We start from the raw sequence: 24,134 nt of genomic DNA on the forward strand, positions 1-24,134 counted from the left end.
AGAGGTCTTCTATGACATCAACGAGGACATAGATGTTGCAGGTTAAATATATACTAAAGAAAATGACCCAATGCCAACCTAAACAGTCACCATGTGTGCCCTGTAATCTGAGGCTACACATTTTTATATATAAAAACGTCGAAATGAGGAAACAATTAGTGTAATTTTAGTGCAAATATTCTATTTTTAAATACCCCCTCCCTTCCTTCCTTAAAGGGGTTGTCCCGCGAAACAAAGTGGGGTTATACACTTCCGTATGGCCATATTAATGCACTTTGTAATGTACATTGTGCATTAATTATGAGCCATACAGAAGTTATTCACTTACCTGCTCCGTTGCTAGCGTCCTCGTCTCCATGGTGCCGTCTAATCTTCAGCGTCTAATCGCCCGATTAGACGAGCTTGCGCAGTCCGGTCTTCTCCTTTGCTGAATGGGGCCGCTCGTGCCGGAGAGCGGCTCCTCGTGGCTCCGCCCCGTCACGTGTGCCGATTCCAGCCAATCAGGAGGCTGGAATCGGCAATGGACCGCACAGAAGCCCTGCGGTCCACCGAGGGTGAAGATCCCGGCGGCCATCTTCCCAGGGTAAGTATGAAGACGCCGGACCGCGGGGATTCAGGTAAGTACTTATCTGTTTTGTTGTTTTTTTTAATCCCTGCATCGGGTTTGTCTCACGCCGAACGGGGGGGGCTATTGAAAAAAAAAAAACCTGTTTCGGCGCGGGACAACCCCTTTAAATTCAGTTAAAAAATAAATAGCTCTCTATGTAACGGGAAAAAAATTGCAGCAAAAATAATGTTAGTACCTGAAGGACAACAAAAGCGTAAGATTTACTCCATGGGTACAATCCCTAAAAAAAAAAAAAGGTCCTTTTTAGACCAAAACACCCTGGTCCTTAAGGGGTTAAGTCTGCTGTGCTACACAAACCTACAGGTAGGTCTCCATTGTTACAGACTACAACCAACCTCTAGTCATGTGCTATTGCCCAACTTCATCTGCCTCTCGGTGAACTTGCAGGCAGTAGCAGTTGTGTTAAAGCAGCTTTCCTCCCTTCCATCGTGTCCTAGTTCCACAACTATGTACAGTATGTTAGGGAATAGAGGTATTGGACCCTATTCAAATAACTATGGAAAAAAATCCACTGGACGTTCACATCCATATCGCGCCCTACACACGCCGGAGTTCATTCATTTATTTCCGTGTAATGAGTTAAATCCGCAACAAAATAAGGTGCAAATTTTATTGCATATTTTTTTCTGCTGTGTGTAAAAGTAGCCGAACACAGGACCAGTAGTGTAATATGTGAGAGAAGACCCACGCTCGGAGGATAGTACAAGAAGGTGATGCAGGGGCGATCTGATGATGGAAAGGAACCCCCCTCAAATGGTAGAAACCAGATGATTTAGAAATGGATGGGTTTAATGAGTAGAAAACAAACAAGACTTCCAAGAAACCGCGTTGGATATTACACCTTCTTCAAACCTGACAGGCATACTTTTAGAGCAGGGTAAATAAGGAATTCTGGACCACCAATTACAAGAAAAAAGGGAGAGAAGAGATCATCAAGGAAGGCAAGAGCTTTGGTGCTCCACAAGGTACCTATACGGGTGTTCTACTGACAGCTGAGGCACGGGGAAGCGGGCGGGAGAGGGAGACTACACATCCTCATTGGGCAACGCCCCTGCCAAGCTAGTGCACATGCATAGGTGAGTGAAAGCGCACCCCGTCACGATGGACGGCAGAGAAGGAACTGCAACGTCATCAATGCGTTGATGCAACTGGTGAAAGAGATCATAAAGAACAAATACAAAAATGATAAAGGCTATACATATTGGTAGGAAGTGTTAAATAGAGTTGAGCGAACGTACTCTGCCGAGCCTGCTGCTCATTCGAGTATTCGCATACTCTGTGCTCGCTACTCGAGTGAGCATCACACAGTGTTCGACCCCCGCCCCCCGTTTTGGCCCGTCCCCGCTGCGCACGTCAACGCTAGTTTGTGGGTCTGTGGAGAGAGAGAAGAAAAAAAAAAAGCTCAGCAACCAGCGGGTCACATACAAAAATGCTCGAGTCTCCCATTGTAGTCAATGGGGTTCGTTACTCGAATAGAGCTCTTGAATTTTACGAAAAGCTCGACTCGAATAACAAGGACCCGAGCATTTGGGTGCTCGCTCATCTCTGTTAAATAATTATATGAGAAGCAGAAATTCTCATTCAAACATAAAACCAAATATAAAATGATACGCTTGATTGAACAAACTTAACGAAGGTGTCATATTAAAAGACATACGATATTTCGAAGGGAGGAATTACAGAAACCTGTAAACAGTAGCATGTATAAAAAGAGGGCCCCAAATAAAAATGTTCATTTATTTAAAATAGGATAGCGAAACCTAACTAGATATAAAAATGTCATACCGTACAAAATCTTTACATTTTTTTTCCTAGGACCCTGTTTAGACCATTGAGGATCACCGTGTTTAGGTGGAATATTCAGAACATTTCCTTAGTTTTTAAATGTGAAAAACAACCTGTATTATCTTTCCCAGGAGTGTTACGCTCAATCAACTAGGATCTTTATCGTGAAATTGCGAATAGTGCTTGGACACACTGTGTTTGGAATAACCACTTAGAATGTTGGCGTGATGTTTGTTTGTTCTGGTTCTCAAGGCATTGGTTGTACAGCCAACATACTTGGGACTACACAGACATTTGATAAGATAAGTTACATAAGTAGAGCCGTAATTTAAAAATGGTTTTAAAGGGACTGGATATTTTTCCAAGTCTGTGGAGACTTCCTTTCGTCCGTGCTGTATGCTAGAACAGCATAAACACTTTTTAGGCCCATTCAAAGAACCTCATAATGAACCCTACTACTGTATTCTTGGAAGTGGAGGATGTGGTGCGTGCAGGAAGGAGGGAGCAAAGATATTTTTCAAATTTTTTGTTCAACGGAAGACCACTGGGGGTTTCTCTGAAATTTTATTACAGAGAAAGGGATCCCCTCTAAGTAGGCTCCAATGTTTGTTTGTTTTTATTTTAAATCTGTACGGCATGAATTGAAACATAGTAATGAGAGTCTTACAAGAAAAACTGTTCTTTTTTGGATTTTTACTGAAGGCAGTGCGGTGCTCTTTATCGAGAACCTTATTATATGAGGACTGGATGAGTTCCAAAGGACAGCCCTTTTCTTTAAAATCTGATTTAAGAATCTTGGCCTGTTCTCCATCTGTGTGGATAGAGGAACAATTCCTTCGCATACATTTAAATTGGCCATAAGGGATGTTCACCTCCTATTTTTGTCATGGCAACTAGAAAAATCCAGATAGCTGTTGGAATCCACAGATTTAAAGTGGGTCTTAGTATAGAATTATCTGCAATAAAAAGTTCCAGATCTAAAAAAAACAAAACAAAAAAAAAAAAGTGCTTTGAATCAGAGGTTCCAGTGAATTTGAGGCCCCATAAATTATATATTGTTTAGTTGCTCAACAAAATTCTTCAAACTGGTCATACTTCCATCCCAGATAAGCAAAATATCATCAATCTATCTCTTGTGGAAAAATATCCTATGATCTTTAAAATTCTCTTCAAAGGCACCCATAAAAAGATTGGCATAGCTCAGTGCGACTTTGGTACCTATGGCTGTGCCCCTGGTTTGTAAATAAAATACTTATATAGAATAAAATGAATGGAATCTAGGATAAAAGACAAATGTTGGTGGAACATGTCATGAATCGGAGAGGGGAGACTCGACAGATCCCGCCTCTATCACAGATCAACTGTTCTGAGCGTCTCGCTACTATGACCATGTGTCAAAGCACAGCCTCGATCGATCACTCTAGCAAGATTGCAAGTGTGGAGTCACCAGACTGCAGGTGGATTTGTAACCAGCTTTCAAGGGGTCCTGCCACATGCAGACCGAAAGCACAAATCACCCCCTGAATCCGGCCTAACGCACTCCAGCATGCTACAATGGTGCTCACACACACACACGCTGCTGCCACCACCAGCTGTTAAGGGAAGCTGGGACCCAGACTAAGAATTATGAACACAATCTTCAGAGTTTATGGTTCGTTTTAAAACTGACAAAGCTTAACTAATAAATTGCAAATTTATTCTAGAAAAAGAATATCAGTGCAAATATACACAAAGTATATACAAAAGGGTTGTTACATGGGAGTATGAGGGTATAACAAGGCAGTTTTTTAAAATTAAACAAGAATTTAAAAAATATATACACCAGATTTGGGATGTCCAGCCCAAGATTCCGATCCCTATCAAAATCAAGCATGACACGTAAATTATAACCAGGTACGCGAATACGCCATTTTGAGGCAATACTGAGTTCATGTCGCAACATGTGTAGATGCGTTTTATTCAGGTTCAAAAATATAACTCCTATCGGGATAGGACCTTTACACAACCAATTATCTTTATTAAGAGATTTTCCATTAATCTGACTTATTGACAGGGAGTTGAGAACTCGAGGCGTTAAGCCTCACTGACTGGGGGGTCAATTAACATCTACCTGTTACTAGTTAATTTTATTACCATCATGATCAAGAGACTTCCTGAAGCGCAATGCAAATCAGAGGCCTTTCAGACATGAGAGAAGGGAAGATTAAAACATTGAATTCATCTTTCCCAGCATTCAAGTTGCTATGGATAGTCGGGGGACAGTTTATCAATATCTCTATATCACTGGGCATGAGAGGATCTTCATTCAAAAAGCACTTGAAAAAACGAAAATGGGGGAAAAAAAGGGCCATGTCCTTAAGGGGTTAAAACACATGACTGTCGCATCAGAATGCACATTAAGTTTACGTGGATTTAGAAACCTAGGTCTGCTTAGGAGCTATACATATTTAAATGGTATCATTTTAATCAAGTAGATCTGCAAAATTTAGATGACATTTGTAGTAATAGCATACTTTTGTTTTGTTACCCGTTGGCTTTAATGTGGAAGGACTGTAAAGCCAGCGGTGGAGAAGGTTGCTGCATGAATACAGCCTCACATGGGCCGGTGCCCAGTCTCCAGCAGCATGCTCTCTAATAAAACCTTAATACTGTTATCAACGTAGGGCTGATACAACCAGCAGGACAGATAGACCATTAACAAGTCCTGGTCTGAGGTGTGTGCTATTTCTCCAACAATCATCGCCTTCAGGGAGATTTCTTTTTTATACATTTCTGACATCTTTAAGGAGGTCTCGTCTGCAAAAAGACAAACCAGTGGAAGTTGTTATTCAGCAAATTACAAAGTTGTGTAACAGTATTAGCAGCTAGACATTACACGTAGCAAAGACTGTACTGACAAAGCTATGAGCAGGTACACAAAATGATACCACATATCACATTTAGACAGCCCCCACTGAACTTAGTAATACAGTTGGCTTTTGTAAGCTCCCCCTAGTGGTATGTAAAGATACTGATCATACAGGAAACTATTGGTCTAGGCTACTGCCAATAGAACGTGTAACACTGAGCCAACCAGCACTGAGCTTTTCCACTTTAGCTTAAAGGCCCATTTAGACACATCGATTATCGCTCAAAAGCCATCTTTTAGCGATAATCATTGTGTCTAAACGCGCTGTCATCGTGCACTATTCGATCATCGCTGATTTTTAGCAAGCTAGAAATCACCGATGACTTATCAGCGCCGCACGCTGATTTTCTCAGCGGGTAGAGCTGCTAGCATTTTTTCAGCTGGTATCCCGCTGAGACTTCTCAGCAGGATACCAGCTGAAAACTCAGAGAACAAAGCAGCTGTTTGCATATACAAAACAGCTGCTGTTCTCGTAGTTATCAGCGGTGTCCCGCTCTGTCTGCATTTAACTCTATAAGTAGCTAATTAGCTACTTAAGAGTTATGCAAAGATGATCACTCAAAACTGTCACTCAAACTGTCGTTTTAGCGATCATCTTTCAGTGTAAATGGGCCTTAAGCCGTTTGTACACATGCAAGGAATTTGCATGAAAGCTGTGCACTGTAAATGCATGCAGTGAAAGAACGATCAGTGATTAATTGCTCATCAGCCGTTTCATGCAGACCATAAACTTGTTGGGCTGCAGCTGCATCTGTCTGTGTTAACAGGCAGTTGATCATCTATGAACGACTGCCTGCTTACTGTGAATGGAGGCGGGTGGCTAGAACAATCTCCGGCCCGCTTCACCTCCATTCAATGAGTGATCAAAACTTCTGTGTAAAAGCACAGGAGTGATTATTGTTGGGACGGCTGTTAGCAGCTTTATCGCACTGTGGAAAAAAAGGTTTTAGTTTCAGTAGGAGGCAGACACAGATCTGCTTTCTTCCTATATTACTTGCCATCAGTTTAGTTAGCTCTTCTTTCCTTCTAGGAGTGGGGAAACGAAGGATGAGCGTTTCTGCCCCACCCCAGCGCGAGAGGAGAGGACAGTGCTGAGGAAGTCACACTGCCCCCCCCAAAGGACAGACTACATTCAGGAACAGGCGTATTCCGGTTGCCCAGTTTACCTGCAAATTTGGAGGAAGTGCGTGTAAGTCACTCTACGAAGATGTGTCGCATTGAGCCAACGAAGTCTAGCCCCTGAAAGATCAGGAAGGGCGCCTTTCCTGTATATGCTCTTTCCACTTAGCCCATTCTTTCTAAGAACCCCTCTCACCTTTCTCTTTCTCCTCCCTACGGGATTGTTTCCTTTACAACTAGCAGGCCCCAGCCTCCCCTATCCCAGGATCCCCCCTCTTCTATGCTCTGTCAACGGCTTCCATCTTACTGCTCCCTGATGCCAGCATCTGCCGCTCAAGGAGCATCTGAGTTCCCGTCTTTGCTACCTAGTCTATTGCCTCAGTACCTGCCACCTGGAAGATTAACTAGTCTAGTCTGTTCTTTTGGCCCATTCTTGAGGCCACTTTCTCCCTGGCCTATTAGGCTACAAAGAGGACTCAAAAGGTCCCTTTTCTCTTCTCCTTTCCAACTCTGGAGAAGGACGTATCTGAAAGAAATCCTGATAGGCCCTACCTGTTTCCTGGCACTATCTCAACAGAGCTTGTCCCACCCATCAAAAAATTTGTCTACATAATTTGCAGATGTAAAATTCTGATTGGCTAGGCCAAGTCCACTTGCTCTTCCTGCACCTGATCACCACCCCACCCATGGTACCAGTGCTCCTTCCTATTGGGTCCTCTGCCTGTCACAGTCGGTTGCAGAACTCACCAGAAGTTCCCAAATTCATGGGGACTGTTATGAGATGTCTAACCACTCATCCAGTCACCTCTGCTCCTTTGGATATCCCCAATGGGGAGCCCAAGCAACTGTAAGAAAGGCCACAACAAGGTTGTTCCTGCAAGTCCACCAGCACAGCACCCATCCCTCAATGTCAAATTCCAGCATACCCCATAGGTACGACCACCTCTCACGCTGGGGCTCTATCTTTATCTTCATCTCCTCTCCAGCTGAATGCTCTATCTCGGGCAAGATTACATCCTCAGAGTCTGCTGCTGATTTACTTCTAGAACACTTTTCAAAAATGGTAGACATGCTGGAAAATCTACTTACTTTTCTTCCCCAAGCTAAACTCTCACATTGCCCAGAGCCCCCCCGTTCGCATAAGGTTGCAATGTTCCACCTATAGTTGGGTCCTCTTCCTGACTGCTGGTTGCAGAGATTACCAGGATCCCCAATCCACGGTTACAGTTATGGGGTGCTTCCCCGTTTACCTAGCCACCCTTGTCTCCTTGTTCTTCTATCCATGTGAGTCTAAGCATCCAGGAGAGAATTCACTGTGTGGCTGTTATGCCCTGTTGCAGAGCTAAGCAGGTTTCTTCATCCATAGTTTGGCTTTGGAGTCCTTTCCTGTGTACCAAGCCTTTACTGGCTTGAAATTCACCTACCAGAGTGAGTCCAAGCAGCCAATAGACAACTTAAAGTGTGGCAGGTCCCACAAATGCTCCAGGGCTCCGTATGATACTGCTACCTGGGATACTCTCACAATCAAGACTGTAGAAGTAGATACCTTCTACAAGGAGGTCTCATTTTGCTCTTCAAATATCCAAACACTTTACCAATCATTTTCAATGAAGGAAAGCACCAGACCAAGTGTGTTCAAAAACCAAACACTAAAAGCATCCTCTACCAGCTTCCTACCCATCCGGGGTCTAAATAGATGCCATCACTCTCTATCGTGTCCCTACTTTCTGAGGCTACCACGCTCCTCAGGGCTTCCAGTGGTCTACAGTTAGGCTCACTGCAAAAAGCCATGGTCCCTACCCAGTATCCAAGTCCTGTATGTACTCTTTCCAATGGTTTCACAAGCGCTTCCTCCTTTATAGGCCTCCAGGGCTTCTGTATATCATTTCAACATTTCACCTAAAAAGGTGTGTTGCCCTCCTCCCATTCCAATCATCCTTAGAATCTGTCTATCCACAACCTGCACGCTCCGCAGGCTTTCACATATATCAGGCGCACTCCTGTTAGATCTGATTGCTTATATGCAAGCCATCCTGTACAAACACATGGGATCCCCCATTCCAATGTTACAGTATATTCCTCCCAGGTGGTGGCCCACTGACCAGGATGCAGTCAGGAGTCCAGGGTCGCCATCTGGTCTTTCATCTAACCTTTTCCGCATTCTAAAAGGCACACAAACTTTCTAATCAGAACAGAATGACCTTCATTAAAAAGTGCCTCTGGCCAGAGTGTCTCAGTCATCCTTATAGACCATTTTCTTTCTTCTCTTTTTTCCCCCACCCCAGGATCTGCTATAGGACTTCCCATGGTTTCCTGTGCCCCACAGCGATATGTATGAGAGAAGAGGATTTTGTACTCACCAATAAAGTCTCGGAACAGAATTTTTGGCATATTGTGTGTCTATATATTGTATAGCTGCAATGAATATGCCATAACATTAAGATTGGTGAGGTCAACTACAAACCAAGATCTAAGTGGATGAGACTTTATTGCAATTCCCTTCAGGGTGGTCATTAGCATCAGGCCGGCTTTACACGGGCGAGAAAATCGTGCAAGATTTGTGCGTTTAGAGATGCACAAATATGAACCCCATTCATTTGAATGGGTTCATACACATGAGCGATGTTTTCCTACATGGCACTGTAATGCAGGAAGCAAATTGCACAATGTTCTATCTAGCTGCGAGATCTAACATCGCAGCCCCATTGTTTTTAATGGGGCTGGCGGCAGTAGCACCGGCCACATTAAAAGCAATGGGAGAAACTCCACTATCCTCTGCCACAGCTGTGATAGCCACGGCAGAGGTTCCCTTCATCCTTGAAGTGATGTGAGGCAGTTTTGCCATTAAAACGCCTCACATCCCTGGGGATTTCACATGGTGGGGAGCGCGATATAGGGCGATTCATTGTCCTATATTGCGCTCACCCGTGTGAAGCTAGACTTACTGTGTAGAGAAATACTGTGAAGGAACAGCAGCACTTAAGTGTCACTGCAGTTCCTTTATCCTGAGGATCACAGGAGTTGCAGCAGTCGGACCCCTGCTGATCAGTAAGGGATATCATATTTTAGCAATATGTTGCGACTTATTAAACAGGTGTTCCCATGATAGATAGTCATGTAAGTATAGAGGCCGATTAGCTAAAGCAAAATTTCAGAAAACCCATATAAAGGGATTCAGTCAACAGGTTCATAAAGTTGGACTCGGAGCTGGGCTGCACTGCCCACCTCTGTTGACTCAGAGCTCAGCTTTGAGTCAAACTTTATGGAACTGGTGACAGAATTCCTTTAACTTATTACTTCCCAGCAACAACAGGCATTGAAAAGAGGGCCAAAGATATTTAAGGCCACAATGGTATAAACCCCAAATACTCACAAAATAGTGTTGTAGGCCACGTATGGAAAAGTATCGGCCTGGGATTTTCACCACTGCACTGATAAGCTTCAAGATCGCATACGCCTTTAAAGGTAGAGGTCAGCTTCTCCATTTTCAGTTGGATTTGTTGCTTTATGGGATAAAAAGAACAAATAAACATAAATCACAGGCTGCAAAACTAAATGATAAAAAAGAATTGTGGGAAGTGTCCAACCATTTTCTCCAACAGTTCCAGTAACTGTAAGCATAGGCCCTCCAGTTCTTCCTTATCCTTGCCTGTATTCTCATGGGCAGTCACCGTGTCATCTATTAACATCTTCTCATATGATCTAGGAAAAAGAGTTACTCAGTTCGTGAATTGCACTTTAAGGGGAATACTACAATTAGATATGTTCATGTGTTTCAGGATGCATTCACAGCGGCGAGCGCAATACCTTGGACCGATATCACGTTTGTAAAATTGCAATTCCCTGTAAGTACGTTGTAATTTGAGAGAAAAATCGCATTACTGCACATGCGATTTTCACGTGCATGAAAATCGCACTTGCAAGTGCAATGTGATTTTTCTCACCCATTGAAAACAATGGCTAAGATTCTACAAACTCGCAGAAAAATAGAACATGTTGTGATTTTTTATCTTGCAGCATTGAAAACAATTGGGTCTATTTCAATGCTTGTTTTGTGCGTCTCGCAATGCCAGGAACTTGTTTATGTGAATGCACCCTCATAGATGTTAGCCTGCTGATTCTTTAGTGCAGAGCAGGAGTCCAATGCTCTCACACATGTGAATATTCCAGCTGTATGCCGCTGCCACCATTAGTGATCAATCTGTTTTGAACTGCATCTTAGCTTCTGTAGTCTGATGGCAAGGCTAGGACATTCTGCGTTATCACTAAGGTACAAGTGCTAAGGATGCTTTTCTGAATATATCCAATTCTGCTATACCTTAGATAACGCACTTGGAACACCTGTGCCACATGGGAATTCATCACTAACTGTTTACTGGGCACTTCTTCAGCAGGCAAATAATTTGCATGTAAAGCAGATGTTGGTCAGAGTGCTTTTTGTACAGTATGCTGGAGAACAGATGGCAAACATGCTTGTAGAGGACTTGCTGCATCCACGGAGTATAAGAAAAGACAGATCAACGGCGTTCGAAATTGATTGCAATTAGTATTTCAGTTGTAACAATGTTGGATCTCAGATCTGAAATCCAAGGCTGAAAGACTAAGGCCTCATGTCCACGGGCACGCAGCGGATTTCAGTCGTGCCCGCAGGCATGAGGCCTAAAAAGACATTTACTCACCTGTCACCATGATGGTCAGAGCTGTAAAACACAGCAGGGAAGATCAGGGTTCTAGTCCCAGTTCCTGGCAACAGTCTGTCATTGAGTTGACAAATCCATCAAAGAGTCAATATGGCAAATCAGTAGACATGATGTTAGCAGAGCCGCTGGGTTATTATCGATGTTTCAGTCTTATTAGACCTTCCTCAGTAATTAGTCCGCTGCTGGTATAATGGAATCTGGAGAGCCTGGAATGTACTCTTGGATGGCTCTCTAGATCCCATTATGCCAGGCTCAGACTTATCGCCGAGGAAGATCTGATAGGACTGATACATTTAATACTAACCCTGTGGCTGTACTACCCTTATGCCTAATAATTTACCACATTAATGCCTGGATGGCTTTATCTACTCAGTAAAATATTGTATATTAATTGCAATCAACTTTCTGTGCCGTGGATCTTTCTTTTTGTATGACCGAACAAGGATATATTCATAAAAGTCTCCTTAGCCCCTTTATAGCAGTGACAACAGTTTACGTGCAGGTCTAAACTGATGACACGTTCCCTTTAAAGGGGATGTCCAAGATATTTTTAATGTTAAAAACCGGACCCCTTATGGGAGAAAATAATCAACGAGCTAATATTCCCATCTCCGGGCTCCTGGCAAGTCCCCCATCGGCAGCTCCGGGTCTTTCCTGTGATGTAGTGCTTGCAGGCTGCAGTATCCTGTGTAAGGATATTACAGGCTGCAGCAGCCAATCATGGAGCTCAGCAATTGAGCACTTGGCTCAGTGATTGGCTGCTGCAGCCTGCAAACACTACATCACAGGAAAGACCCAGAGCTGCCAACAAGGAACCAGGAGAGGTGAGTATAAGCTGGTTTATTATTTTCTGCCGTGGGGCCCATATTTCGGAGACTCCCTTTAAGTAGTTCTTGTAATCACCTACAAAACACAGAAAATATCAGCAGCAGTCGAACCCATGGCAATGAGTGATTCATTATCGGCTCAGTGATATATGTATTTGTAGTAGAACCCCATAATGCACCCACACACAAAACGTACTGAACACTTATTTTAAGGTTGACAATCCTGCTTGCAGCACTGAATGCCGTCTCATTTGTCTTCTCCCATTTCAGCATCAGGTTGTGCCAGTCTGCAGCATTGTCTTTGATCTTCCTTGCACTGCCCGTCAATGCCGCTTTTTTAGGGGTAACAGTGATTTTACCTAAATATAAAAAGAAAAAGTGAAAAACTATAAATGATAATAGTTACATGATTCGCTCACGTTCCTATCTACTGCATTTCCTATGAAGAATCTCAATCAAAACTAAGCCATATGCCGTCTAATAACGGTATACAATTCATCCTGCCGCTGTAAAGCAACATTTGTTTTTTTTTACAGAGGTTGTAAGGTAGCTGGTGACCTGGCTTCCTGTAGGAAACATTACGTCCATGTTGGGATAATCCCGTAATTTTACCATGACTCATGTGTAACCAAAAACTGCTTTATTGCTTGCGGAGAATCACAGATTGTGGTTTTTATCCACGCGGATGCACTGCGGATCATCTGCGTGGAAAATCTGCAACCCCACCTCCCAGGCTTTTCTCCACCTCTGTAATTGATTTTAACCTTCAAATCCGCAAACGTATTTGTGGATCATAAGCAACCATAGAGACGAATTGAGCACATCTGCTCTTGATCCGCGGTAAAATGGAGCATGCTGTGATTTATTATTTGTGCATGGCATCCGCAAATCACATATAAAAACAAATCCACAGGTGTTAATGAAGTGCGGACACCCAACGCTTTCCTATGGGCGGCTTGATCTGCGGATCTCACACGTGGATTCTGCAAATCAAATCCGCCCGTGGACATTGGACCTAACTACCTTCATTACTGGAGCCCAATCCCTGCCGCTGCGAACCCCGAAGAAGCGGACTGTGGTCACATGCACAATTGCATGCTTCAGTGGTGGTACTGCCGCGACCACAGAAGCCTGCGATTAGCTTAACGGTCATAGGCACAATGAATGGCGCATAACTGCAGCCGGCTTCTTCCGGGTTTAGATTGTTCACTATGAACAGGCTGATTATAGGGTTCCATATGCTTCCTATACACACAAGATCAGGCAGAGAATACTGCATCTAGAAAATACTGCATTAGGGCTCATTCACACAACCGTGATTTCCGCGTGTATTACCCTGCGATGCCCGGGCATGCGACACACGGTGAATGGAGTCAATGAAAGTAAATGGACCTTCACTGATCCATGCACGAGTGTAGAGACACTGCAGGTCTATACGGGTGAGAAAAAGATGGCAGCATGCCGTTTCTCCGCCTACAGTGAGCCCTGTACGTTTGTACGGGCAGCGTGTGCAACGCTCTCCTTACGTAATACATTGTATATGGGCCGCGACTCATACACAACATCGCTATGAAACAGTGAAAAAAAAGTCACACTACGCAAGCCCGTGTGCGTGAGATATGTGGTCGTGCCTAGTACAGGCGCCGCCATACAGGTCTCTGCAGCAGAGCCGGCATCACAGACCGGTAAGACGCTGTGCGCCACCCGTGGCGCTCCCTGCATACGGCCGTGTGAACGAGGCCTGGCAGAAGCCTATGGAAAAATTGGAAAGTAATGCGATTTTACTTTTCTCCCCGCTGCATTGTTTCTCCAGAATGACAACCAAAAAGGGGATGGAAGCAGCGCCCCGTCTGGTTGCTACAAGGAACTGCTCCGCATGTTGGGAAAAAAAACTACAGGATATCAGATGACAAGTCATAACATCACTGGGCACTCAGGAGAACTACAACACCCAGCGTGCACTTCCAAGCCCTCCGTCTATTCCGGTAAAGACATTGTTTGAGTGACTTCTCCTGTGAGCCTACTACAAGTCCCAGCGAGACTTGCAATCACTCACTCTCCATATTTTGGGCATTTCGGAGCACGTGATCCTCCACAGACGCACTCACTTCCTGTTTCCGCTTCAAAGGCGGAAGTGGCGTGACGTCACGAGGAGAGGCTTCTGATTGGTCGGCCAGCTTCGATGTTTTGGTTGTCTGCTGGGGGCCGCATTTTCGCTGCGTCAGGCTCGGCGGAGCCCCGGGGTATGGTGCGGGCTGGAGAGCCCGGGAGGAGCCGGTCACAGGGGGCCGACCAGCCAGCTGTCCTCAGGTAGGTACTTAGGGAGCAGGGTGTGTGTGTGGGGGCGGCCGGTCCCGTATGTATGCCCTTGGCCTTACAGGTGTAGCAGCGTCCCGTGGGAAGGTCCCACTTGTCCCCGGCATGCTGAGTGTCCCCACTGGGCCGGACGTGTACGGGGCATCAGTGCTGCGGCGGAGGTAACAGGTCTGCCCCCCCATAGTAACAGGGGCTGTATGTTCAAGAATCCCACGAAGAAAAAACTAAAATAACACGTTTGTATGAATCTGCACACCCTAAACTAATACTTTTTGATGTACACTTAGACTTATGGCAGCATTCAGTGTTTTGGGTCGGCTTCTATCTGCCAAACCAAGATGTGCCATGCTATCTATGCCCACTCTGCAAAAGTGCTCCAAATCAGATTGCGAGGGTATCACATGTGTAGCGCCCTCTGCAGGTCACCCACAGATCTTCAATGGGATTCAGGTCTGGGCTCTGGCTGGGCCATTCCAAAACTACTTCTGATGAAGCCATTATTTTGGGCGTATACTTTGGGTTGTTGTGCTGAATTGGTGAAACCGATCTTCATCTTTTTAGCCGAGGCCTGAGGGTTTTGTGCCAACATGGGCTGCTATTTGTAGCTGTTCATAATCCCCTCCACCTTGACTAAAGCCCCAGTTCCAGCAGCAGAAAAACATCCCCAAAGCCTAACGCTGCCCCCACCATCCTCAATGCGGTTTGGGGGTCTTATGGTGATGCGCAGCGTTGGCTTTGTGATAAACATACGTTTTGGCCAAGAAGTCCAACCTTGGTCTCATCAGATCATAACCTGTGCTCCCGCATACTTCTGGCAGACCTGATGGAGGTTTTGGCACAGCATAGCCGGGCTTGGATGCCTTTGTTAGAGAAGGCTTCCATCTTGCCCCCCTCCCCCACAGCCCAGACATATGAAGAATACAGAAGATGGTTGTCACATGCACTCCACAACCAGTACTTGTCAGGAACTCCTGCAGCTCCTTTACTGTTGCTGTCGGCCTCTTGGCAGCCTCCCGCATCAATTTTCTTCTGGTCTTTTAAGCAATTTTTGAGGGACGTCCAGTTCTTGGTAATGTCTCTGTTGTGCTGAATGTAATTCACTTCTTGATGACGTCTTCACTGTGTCCCATGATATATGTAATGTCTTGGACATGTTTTGGTCATCTTCTCCTGACTGATATCTTCCAACAATCAGACCCCTTTGTTGTGCTGTAAGATCTTAAGGGCTTTTTACTGAAAAATGCAGCCAAGAAAATAGAAGGAAAATCCTCCTAGAAGAGCTGAACTCCCGGCACACTGGTAGGAGCTATGTCTGGCTGTGATTCACGGCTCAATATCGCTCTCACAATCCATGGAAAACCCCTAGATGCGAGGCGTTTTCATGTGAAAACAGCCTCACATCCCAGCGGGGGTTCCCTTCATCCCATTGCTTTCGTTGGGTAGCAGCAGCAGCACTTCCCCATTGAAAGCAATGGGAGAAGATCACACTCCTCTGCCGCTGCTGTGACAGCTGAGGCAGGGGATTCCTTCATCCCCGCGGGCAGTCCCCTCGTCATTGAACACCCTGCCGCTGCTGTCACAGTATTCAGTGATGAGTGGTCTACAGCGGGGATGAATGAATCCCCCTGCTGCCGTTGTCACAGCAGAGGCAGAAGATCGCAGTGTTCTCACTATTTTTCAGTGGGGCTGGCGCTGCTGCCGGCCCCGTGGACAACAAGGTGAAACCCCTAGATGTGATGGCATCCAGGGGTTTCACATTCAAGGAATCCCCTGCTGCAGCTGTCCTAGCCGCAGCAGGGGGTAGCGATCTTCTCACATTGCTTTTAAAACAATGAATGCTTTTAAAAACAATGGCCGATACTGCGAAAAGAATGGGCATGCTGCTATTTTCTTTCCTTTCACGTAGCAACGCAGATGTGAAAACATCGCAAATGAGAATGAAACCATCAAAATGCATTGGTTTGATAATCGTGCATTGTCACTCGCTCTTGCATCGCACGAAAAATACGCAATTTCCTCACAAGTGGAAAGGGGCCTTTTATATGGGGTAAATCAGAATCCCTTTATATAACGGCAGTGGAGTGCTGACTACTATTCATCAGGAGTCTAAATGTGACAGGCCAATCCTGAACACAACCACATCCCCAGATAGGTGCGCGGCCCCGGCCCCAGATAGGTGCGCAGCTGCGGCCCCATCATTCATCTATGATCCTATATGGAACAGGTTGCCACGGGAGGTGGTGAGTTCTCTTTCAATGGAAGTGTTTAAACAGAAGCTGGACAGATATCTGTCTGGGATGATTTAGTGATCCTGCACTGAGCAGGGGGTTGGACCCGATGGCCCTGGGGGTCCCTTCCAACCCTACCATTCTATTAACTTTGTTTTGCGCATGTGTCAGCGCGGTTTACTTTCTGCGCATGCAGGGCCCATTTACACACGTACGTGACACAACATTTCCATGGATTTAATGACTATTTACGCATTAAAATGCAGGAAAATAGAGCAAATCCTACTTTTTACCGTGTGCACAAAACACGTTACTAAGAACAAACCTACTGTATGTAATCGATGGGTTCTGCTCTCTGTGTTCAGCGCGCAAATATGTTCTGCTCACGAAATCATGTGAAGAAGCATTAAGAGCGTTATATGTGTTATTTCAAGGCGTTGATACAGTGTAGGGTCCGGCGTCCGCAAGAGTCGCCGTGTCCTTTAGTCCTGTTTGAAGCCTGCAGCGCAGACTGGGCATGCAGCGTCGGACAGAATGATGTGGCACGCTGCGCTCTGTCGTCTGCTGGAGCCTGCGGTGCGTCGGGTGCGCCGTGTCGTGTGCCATCATCCTTCTGGTTTCCCCCACTGTTCAGTTCCTATGATGGAGCAAAACAGCGGAAAATGTAGCAGGACTGAGCGGGTCTGAGTTTTGTGGTTTAACACTTTGTTTTTTTAAGACGTTTATAAATAAACATAATTTGATAAGTGGCTTCAGTGATGGAGAAATGTGTATTTTACTACTCTGTTGCTTTTGTTCTTCCACCATACTTTACACTGTCGCTCACCTTGCTCAAGACGGGTTGACCTTATACCTAAATAACTACAATATTACACAAAAAATGTAAAAAAAAGAGTTCTGGTGCCACAGAATGTTGTGTAAATGACTAGTGATGCGGCTGGTGACAGAACGGCCATTCATCCGCCATGTCTTGTCCCGCTGTCTGTCTCTTCTGTAATCTCTTTGTTGCAGGCAGCTGGGCAGCATTTAGAAATGACATGGAGAATAATGGGGTCTGTCTGTTGTCCCGGGGGCGGGGCGGGTTTGTAATTGGGGCAATTTTCTGGTGTAATTAACGGTCTCCTAAACCATTGGTAACTGGGTTCTCTCCCCTCCACCCTGATTAGTGTTTAGTTCCAACCATTGTCCGCTGTTCAATATTTGGTCATCGCTACATTGTTTCCCTCTTTCTATTGTCTGTTCGTTATTTTACAAGAAGGACCTAAGAGGTCAGTAGAACCCGGCAGCCAGATGCAGTTTTGCACACAGCTACTTTATCACTTTTGCTCACTTGTTTTGGATTTTTTTCTGCTGTCATCTAAATCTTAGGGCTTATTTACAGGAGCGTATATCGGTTGGGTTTTCACGCCCGGCCGATATACGCTTCCATCTAAGCGCCCCCCCTCCCTTCCCTCCTCCACTTTGGCGTTTGCAATGGGAGGGGTAGTTCACAGCGGGACGCTAGCTGTAAGCATGGAGAACAATACAGCTGTTTGCTTATCCAGAACAGCTGTATTGTTCACCGAGTGATAGCAGCAATGTCCCGCTCCACTTGAATAGCTCTTAAGTAGCTAATTAGCTACTATAGACTATGCAAAGATGATCGCTTTACCCGAGCGCAAGAGTTTTTTTTCTTTCTTTTCTTGATTCATTTGGCTCAGCTGCAGCGCTCAAGAACCAATCAATGAAGTGCTTGATGAACCAATGCGATGGCTGTGATTGGTTTGAGTGCTGCATTGATTGGCTTGTTTTTTGCGTAACAAGCTGTAGTTGTTATGGGTACCATTTTGGGGTACATACGGCCTTTTTGATCACTTTATTGCATTTTGCCTCAGTTTTTTTTAGGTGTTCTTTTTACGCTTTTTGCCATGCAGGTTAAAAAGTGTGTTTTAATTTGTTGTGGAAGTCTTTACTGATATGACAATACCAAATATGTGCGGTTTTAATTTAAAAAAAGAAAAAAAAATTATACTAATAGAGGAAAGCACAAAAAAGTTTTTGTTTTTTAAAATTTGACACAGTTTTGATCTTTTTTTTACATTGTGTGTCCCTGTTTTAGACTTGCACCATAGCACCTATGATCGCTATGATAAAACATTGCAGGACTTCTGTAAGTGTACATTCTGTTGCGCTAAGTACCACCCTGTCAGAACGTACAGTTATGCCCTATGGCGTTAAGGGGTTAATACTTTTGTTTATAGGGGTGGGTCACTGAAGCGGTGGTCTGCTTTTGAAGTAACAAGTGATCCTCAGACATTTGAAACTCATAATTTGGAGACTTTAAAGGAGATGTCTCGAGGAAGCAGTTAAATTTTTTTTTTGCCCAGTCCCCCCCCATTAAGTACACATTACTAAGCCCCCCTGTAAATGACATTTCTAGCTGGTTCGTACTTACCGTTCCAGCGTTTCAGCAACTTATAAAAGTTTCCTCAAGATGGCCGCCGGCTCTTTCCCCGTCGCTCGCTGCAGCCCGACGTGCGCGCTCCCGAGACGCCGCCAGCTGTGTCTCCATGGCAACCGGACGCATCGCAGCCGCCGACCAGACGCCCCGCAGCCGCCGACCAGACGCCCACCGCCAGGCAGCAGGTAACCGGCGCTAGCCCCCGGCTCCCCAGCGCTAGACCCTCAGCCCAGGTGAAGGCCCCGGAGCCCAGCGCTAGGTTCCGGAGCCCAGCGCTAGTTCCCCCGGCCTAGCGGCAGCCCCCCCCCGGCCTAGCGGCAGCCCCCCCCCGGCCTAGCGACAGCCCCCCCATCGCAGCGACAGCCCCCCCCCCCGGCCTAGCGACAGCCCCCCCCCGGCCTAGCGACAGCCCCCCCCGGCCTAGCGACAGCCCCCCCCCGGCCTAGCGACAGCCCCCCCCCGGCCTAGCGACAGCCCCCCCCCGGCCTAGCGACAGCCCCCCCCCGGCCTAGCGACAGCCCCCCCATCGCAGCGACAGCCCCACCGGCCTAGCGCTAGTTCCCCCATCACAGCGGCAGCCCCCCCCGGCGCAGCGACAGCTCCCCCCGGCACAGCCCGGCGCAGCGGCAGCCCCCCCCCCCCCCCCCCGACAAATCACTTACCTGGGAGGCTTCTCGGGCCTGCTGGGCTGGGTTGGGCTTCTCCGCTGGGCAGCTCCAGTTTCTGCACCTTCCTCTAACAGAGGAAGGTACAGAATGGCCGCTGCAGCGCGCTCCCGAGCAGTGACAGCTCGTCTGCGCATGCGCAGAAGAGCTGTAGCGGGGAGCACACTGAAGCGGCTCGTGCTGAATGGAGAAGACCGGACTGCGCAAGCGCGTCTAAAAAAGCAAGCTGCCAGCGAATTTAGACGGAACCATGGAGACGAGGACGCTAGCAACGGAGCAGGTAAGTGAATAACTTCTGTATGGCTCATATTTAATGCACAATGTACATTACAAAGTGCATTAATATGGCCATACGGAAGTGTATAACCCCACTTGGTTTCGCGAGACCACCCCTTTAAGTTTGTTTTTGTGTGTGTGTGTGTGTTTTTGTGTGTGTGTGTGTGTGTGTGTGTGTGTTTTTAATTAGTGTAGCAAATTGCTGACCTGTCCCTTTCTTTGTTTCCAGGTTTGCCCCTACAGTGACGATGGATTAATCGACCCGCACGTTTTCACATATGAGACAGACAGCCATGGCTGCTCTTCCGGGCGCTGTAACGTTTAAGGAGTTCTGCCCCTTGTACTCCATTCTCAATGCCATCCCGGCTAAAGTGCAAAAGGGTTTCAGATCCCTCATCGTCTATCTCACAGCAATTGATGTCAATGGTGACTACATTGCTATTGGCAGCAGCATTGGGATGTTATATCTGTACTGCCGGCACACCAACCAGATGAAGAAGTATAACTTGGAAGTAAGTAGTATCTATAGAGAATCCAAACCAAAGCCAGACTGACGGGATCATGCCATGGAGTCAGTCCCAATTATGGGGGAGTCACAAATGTACAGACTCTGGCTTTGGGTTATAAAACAATCAATATTATAATTATGGTATAAGTCAATGCAGAATTTGTTGCAGATTTCCTTTCATAGGAATTTAGGAAAGTTTTGAAATGTCCTATAAATACATGTTCTGTTCATCTAAGCCCCTATTTATCAAAAACCTTGCTCAGTAGGATGTGACATGTGGGGGGCAGCTTGATTATGTTAGCATAATGCAAAGTCTGATGTTACCATCCCAATGCACTAAGTTTATCACTTATATATGAAGGAGTCCATCTGGAAATATTGGGGGGTCTGAGGCTTGGCTTACCGACTCCACAGTACTGCCGTGTACACATCATGGTAAGAGCCTGCCATGTATGTCACTATATGGGTGCATGGTATGATAAGTTGGATATAGGCTCCCATTGTAGAAAGGGGGTGGGGGTGGGGGGTTGCTTCACGGGGCTTCAGATGGAAATCAAAAGGGTCGCAAATGCACCCACAAATTTGCAAGTAGAGACTGGAATTTACTGTGCTGTTGCTATTTGTGTCCTGAAAAATTTTTTTATTTTTTTCCCATCTAAGCAGATGCGCGGTATGGTTAGTACATCTGCTAGTCCCGCGTCAGCCGCACCCCTCCCTACAGACAGGAATGGGAGAGCTATCATTCAGAGTATTGGGAGGAGCAGAAGAGCTGAAAATCCACAGCAAATCTGCACCAAAATGGGGAAAATTTTATTACAGATTTTGGTGCAGAATTCTGTTGCAGAAAATCATGTTTCTGCATGACAAAGTGACAACTAGAGATGAGCGAGCGTACTTGGTAAGACAAGATACTCGAGCGAGTATCGTCCTTACCGAGTACCTGCCTGCTCGTCCGCAAAGATGCGGGAGTGAGTAGGAGGGAGTGGGGGAGAGAGAGAGATCTCTCCCCCCTGTTCCTCCCTGCCCGCCGCCGGCACCCAAATCTTTGCGAGCAGGCAGGTACTCGCTCGAGTATCTGTCCTTACTGAGTACGCTCGCTCATCTCTACTGACGATTTTCCGCACATGGATTTTACACATCGACGGGGTAAATTTTGCGTGTAAATTCATGCCAAAGAATCGCAGCAAAAAGTGGATTTTAGCTGTGTGAACATCAAATCAAACGGTCACAGCGTTAATGTGATGAACATGGGGGACCGTGCCTCTATGAAACAGGAGAGGGAAAACTAACTCTGTAAAACTATTTTTTACAAGTATAGCAGACACATGGGTTAATATGTTACACGTTATCTGCAGATGCTTATTAGTATGGTCCATACTCCTTTAACCCCTTCACGGAATCTTATGTTCCTCTACCTCAGATGTGCATGTAGCATGTGTGGAGCGAGCTCAGCAGCTGAGCCCAGTCCATATGCGGTGGGTATCGGCTATCAAACACAGCGGACACCCAGACATTAACCCTTTAAATCCTGTGGTCAGCGCTAACCATGGCATTTAAATGGCTAGACAGAGGGAAGGAGCAGTTTGTAAAAAGATTGCCATGGTAGTCTGGAGCCTTGTGGAGGTTTCCAGGGCTGTCATGGACATGGCCTATTAAGCCCCGCCTGTGGCAATGTCACCAACATTAGATACCCAGACGGGGTTTTTCTTTTTCACACTCCTAGATCACATGATTGACCCAAAACTGCATCAGTTCATATGTTTTGTTTAACCATACCCTGATAATTTCAGAATGCTGTGACAAGGTGTGGTATTTTCTTCGTGAAACAGTTATTGCAAAGTTTCTTATATTTACTTGTTCTATTGATTTATGCAGCGTTTGAAACAAGATTGCTTAGGCTTCCTTCACACGGGTGACACCGCATTGCTGCGTGAAAGTCGCAGCGATATCGCATTGCTGCACTGTATATCGCTGCAGTTTTTCTCCCAGCAATACCGTGATTTTGTAGAGCGACAGTCGCATGTGGCGCTACAAAACCACGCAACTTTGTAGCATCTGCTACTGTCAAAATCGCATCGCATGCAAACCGCTGTTTCGTGCGATGCAATGCAACAGAGAGGAACATAGAGAAACATGGGCTACAAAACCTCGCGTGTCGCGGGCTTATCTCATGTGTGAAGGAAACCATGGGCATCTCATACATGAGATTTGTAGCATCGTAGCAATGCTACGAAATCGCGCGACTTTGTCGCCCGTGTGAAGGAGGCCTTATTTCCATGTTTGATAGTTGGGCATCCCACCACTCAAACCCCTAGCTGTCAGCAGAACAGCGATCTGCCGGCTTCCATTGTGTCAGTCATACAATCATATATTCATTAATGTTGGTGGTTAGGTTGAAGAAGAAAATAAATTAGATTTCCCCAAACATACAGGTGACTTTAAATAAAAAACCATGGGGAGGGATCGACCGATAATGTCGTAAGATGCATAATTGTATGATATAGCAAAATTGTCCATGTAACGCAATACTTGTACACTGATATTTTTTTGGGGGGCGGTGCATATTAATAAGTGTGATGTGGATAAGAGGGGGTCATAAAATGATACCTTTTTTTTTTTTTTTTTACTCAAACTGTTGAAGGTGCAAAAAGTATCTAAAGCCTGTAATAAATGTTAGACCTGTTAAGCCGGGTCCAGATGCGGTAGAATTTGTAGCACTATCAGTGCAGTACAAGTGAATGGACCGAAAACTTCCACTCAGAAATCAGAGCGTGCTCGTCCTGCTACGGAAATGTCACAGATTTCTACAATCCTCAAGAACATCCACCTGTAACGCTTGCAGATTACTGTGGATTTGTCACAATTCGGCAGCTGCGTCTGGATCGGCCTTACAGCGCCCTCTGTCTACCATAATTGGTCAATCAGTTAATGTCCGTGGCCTCGGGAACAGGATGTGAGATAATGGGATTTGTAGTTTGGGGGAAGGAATGAGGGCACATTGCACTGTGAGGGATACTCCCCACAATAATGCAGTTTAGTACTTGCGATGGAGCCTTCAGTAGGCATTAGACAGACATAACACAGGGGGATCACTTGGAAATTGTTAGCGCTGCATATTTTCACATTTTCTTTAACACTCTCTGGTCCCATCTGACCCTTCTGTAATATTTTGGCTTTTAATGACCCCATTTACTTACTGCATTATTAAAAACAAAGCACTTAGATCTTGGCATTACCGACATTCATTGGAGCTTTCATCAATAGCAGCTTCGCAGGAAGTAGAATATATATTTCCTTAATAAGATCATCCACTTAGTAATAGAATATTCTTGGCAGATCATTAGTTATTTTCCACCGAAGACTGTAAACACTGAATGAATCCCAGTGAAGCCTGTAGTAGACCGGCCCAACTTCTCACTGCCTGCGTGGGATCTGCTTTCCCTTCAGCCTGAGTAATGTCCATAAATGTCCCGGTTTCCTTAATCTCTCATGAGGTTGTGATGTAGCATGGCAATACATGTGTCGCAGCCAAAGTCCCCTTGTAGCCTAAGCTTACCTTGCAACCTGAGTCAGCTATTTTGGAGGCTGTGATGAGCTTTTTGCCACCTGGTCACTGAGGAAACATTAAGAAATAAAGATTTTGGGGTGTCTTACATGCCGGTCTAAGTAAAGATCGCCCTGGCATAAAGTAAGACAAATGTGTCAAGAGGTGCAGTCCCCTAATACATTTCATG

General features: G+C 45.6%; 2 protein-coding genes across 3 annotated transcripts in view; one reads left to right on the top strand and one right to left on the bottom strand.

The window, feature by feature from the left end:
- Nucleotides 1–4,087: 4,087 nt before the first annotated feature.
- CINP (cyclin dependent kinase 2 interacting protein) lies at nucleotides 4,088–14,083 on the bottom strand. 2 transcript variants are annotated; one of them, XM_066607482.1, is made up of 5 exons: nucleotides 14,024–14,083; nucleotides 12,164–12,326; nucleotides 10,028–10,142; nucleotides 9,814–9,943; nucleotides 4,088–5,209 (listed from the first exon to the last, which is right to left on the bottom strand). In XM_066607482.1, the coding sequence occupies exons 1-5, from the start codon at nucleotides 14,028–14,030 to the stop codon at nucleotides 5,007–5,009; spliced, it is 618 nt and encodes a 205-aa protein (XP_066463579.1). In that variant the 5' UTR covers nucleotides 14,031–14,083; the 3' UTR covers nucleotides 4,088–5,006. The 2 variants fall into 2 exon arrangements, with proteins under 2 accessions (XP_066463579.1, XP_066463578.1); XM_066607481.1 differs by lacking the exon at nucleotides 14,024–14,083 and adding an exon at nucleotides 13,753–14,017.
- Nucleotides 14,084–14,121: 38 nt separating this feature from the next.
- The window catches only part of TECPR2 (tectonin beta-propeller repeat containing 2), a 56,431-nt gene continuing 46,418 nt past the window's right edge, over nucleotides 14,122–24,134 (top strand). The window contains exons 1-2 of the mRNA XM_066607479.1: nucleotides 14,122–14,277; nucleotides 20,122–20,404. Coding sequence (XP_066463576.1) covers nucleotides 20,171–20,404 — 234 coding nt within the window. The 5' untranslated portion in view covers nucleotides 14,122–14,277; nucleotides 20,122–20,170. The remainder of the gene's footprint in view (nucleotides 14,278–20,121; nucleotides 20,405–24,134) is intronic.

Source organism: Eleutherodactylus coqui, chromosome 6 (genome assembly GCF_035609145.1).
Source record: "Eleutherodactylus coqui strain aEleCoq1 chromosome 6, aEleCoq1.hap1, whole genome shotgun sequence".
Lineage (NCBI taxonomy): Eukaryota > Metazoa > Chordata > Amphibia > Anura > Eleutherodactylidae > Eleutherodactylus > Eleutherodactylus coqui.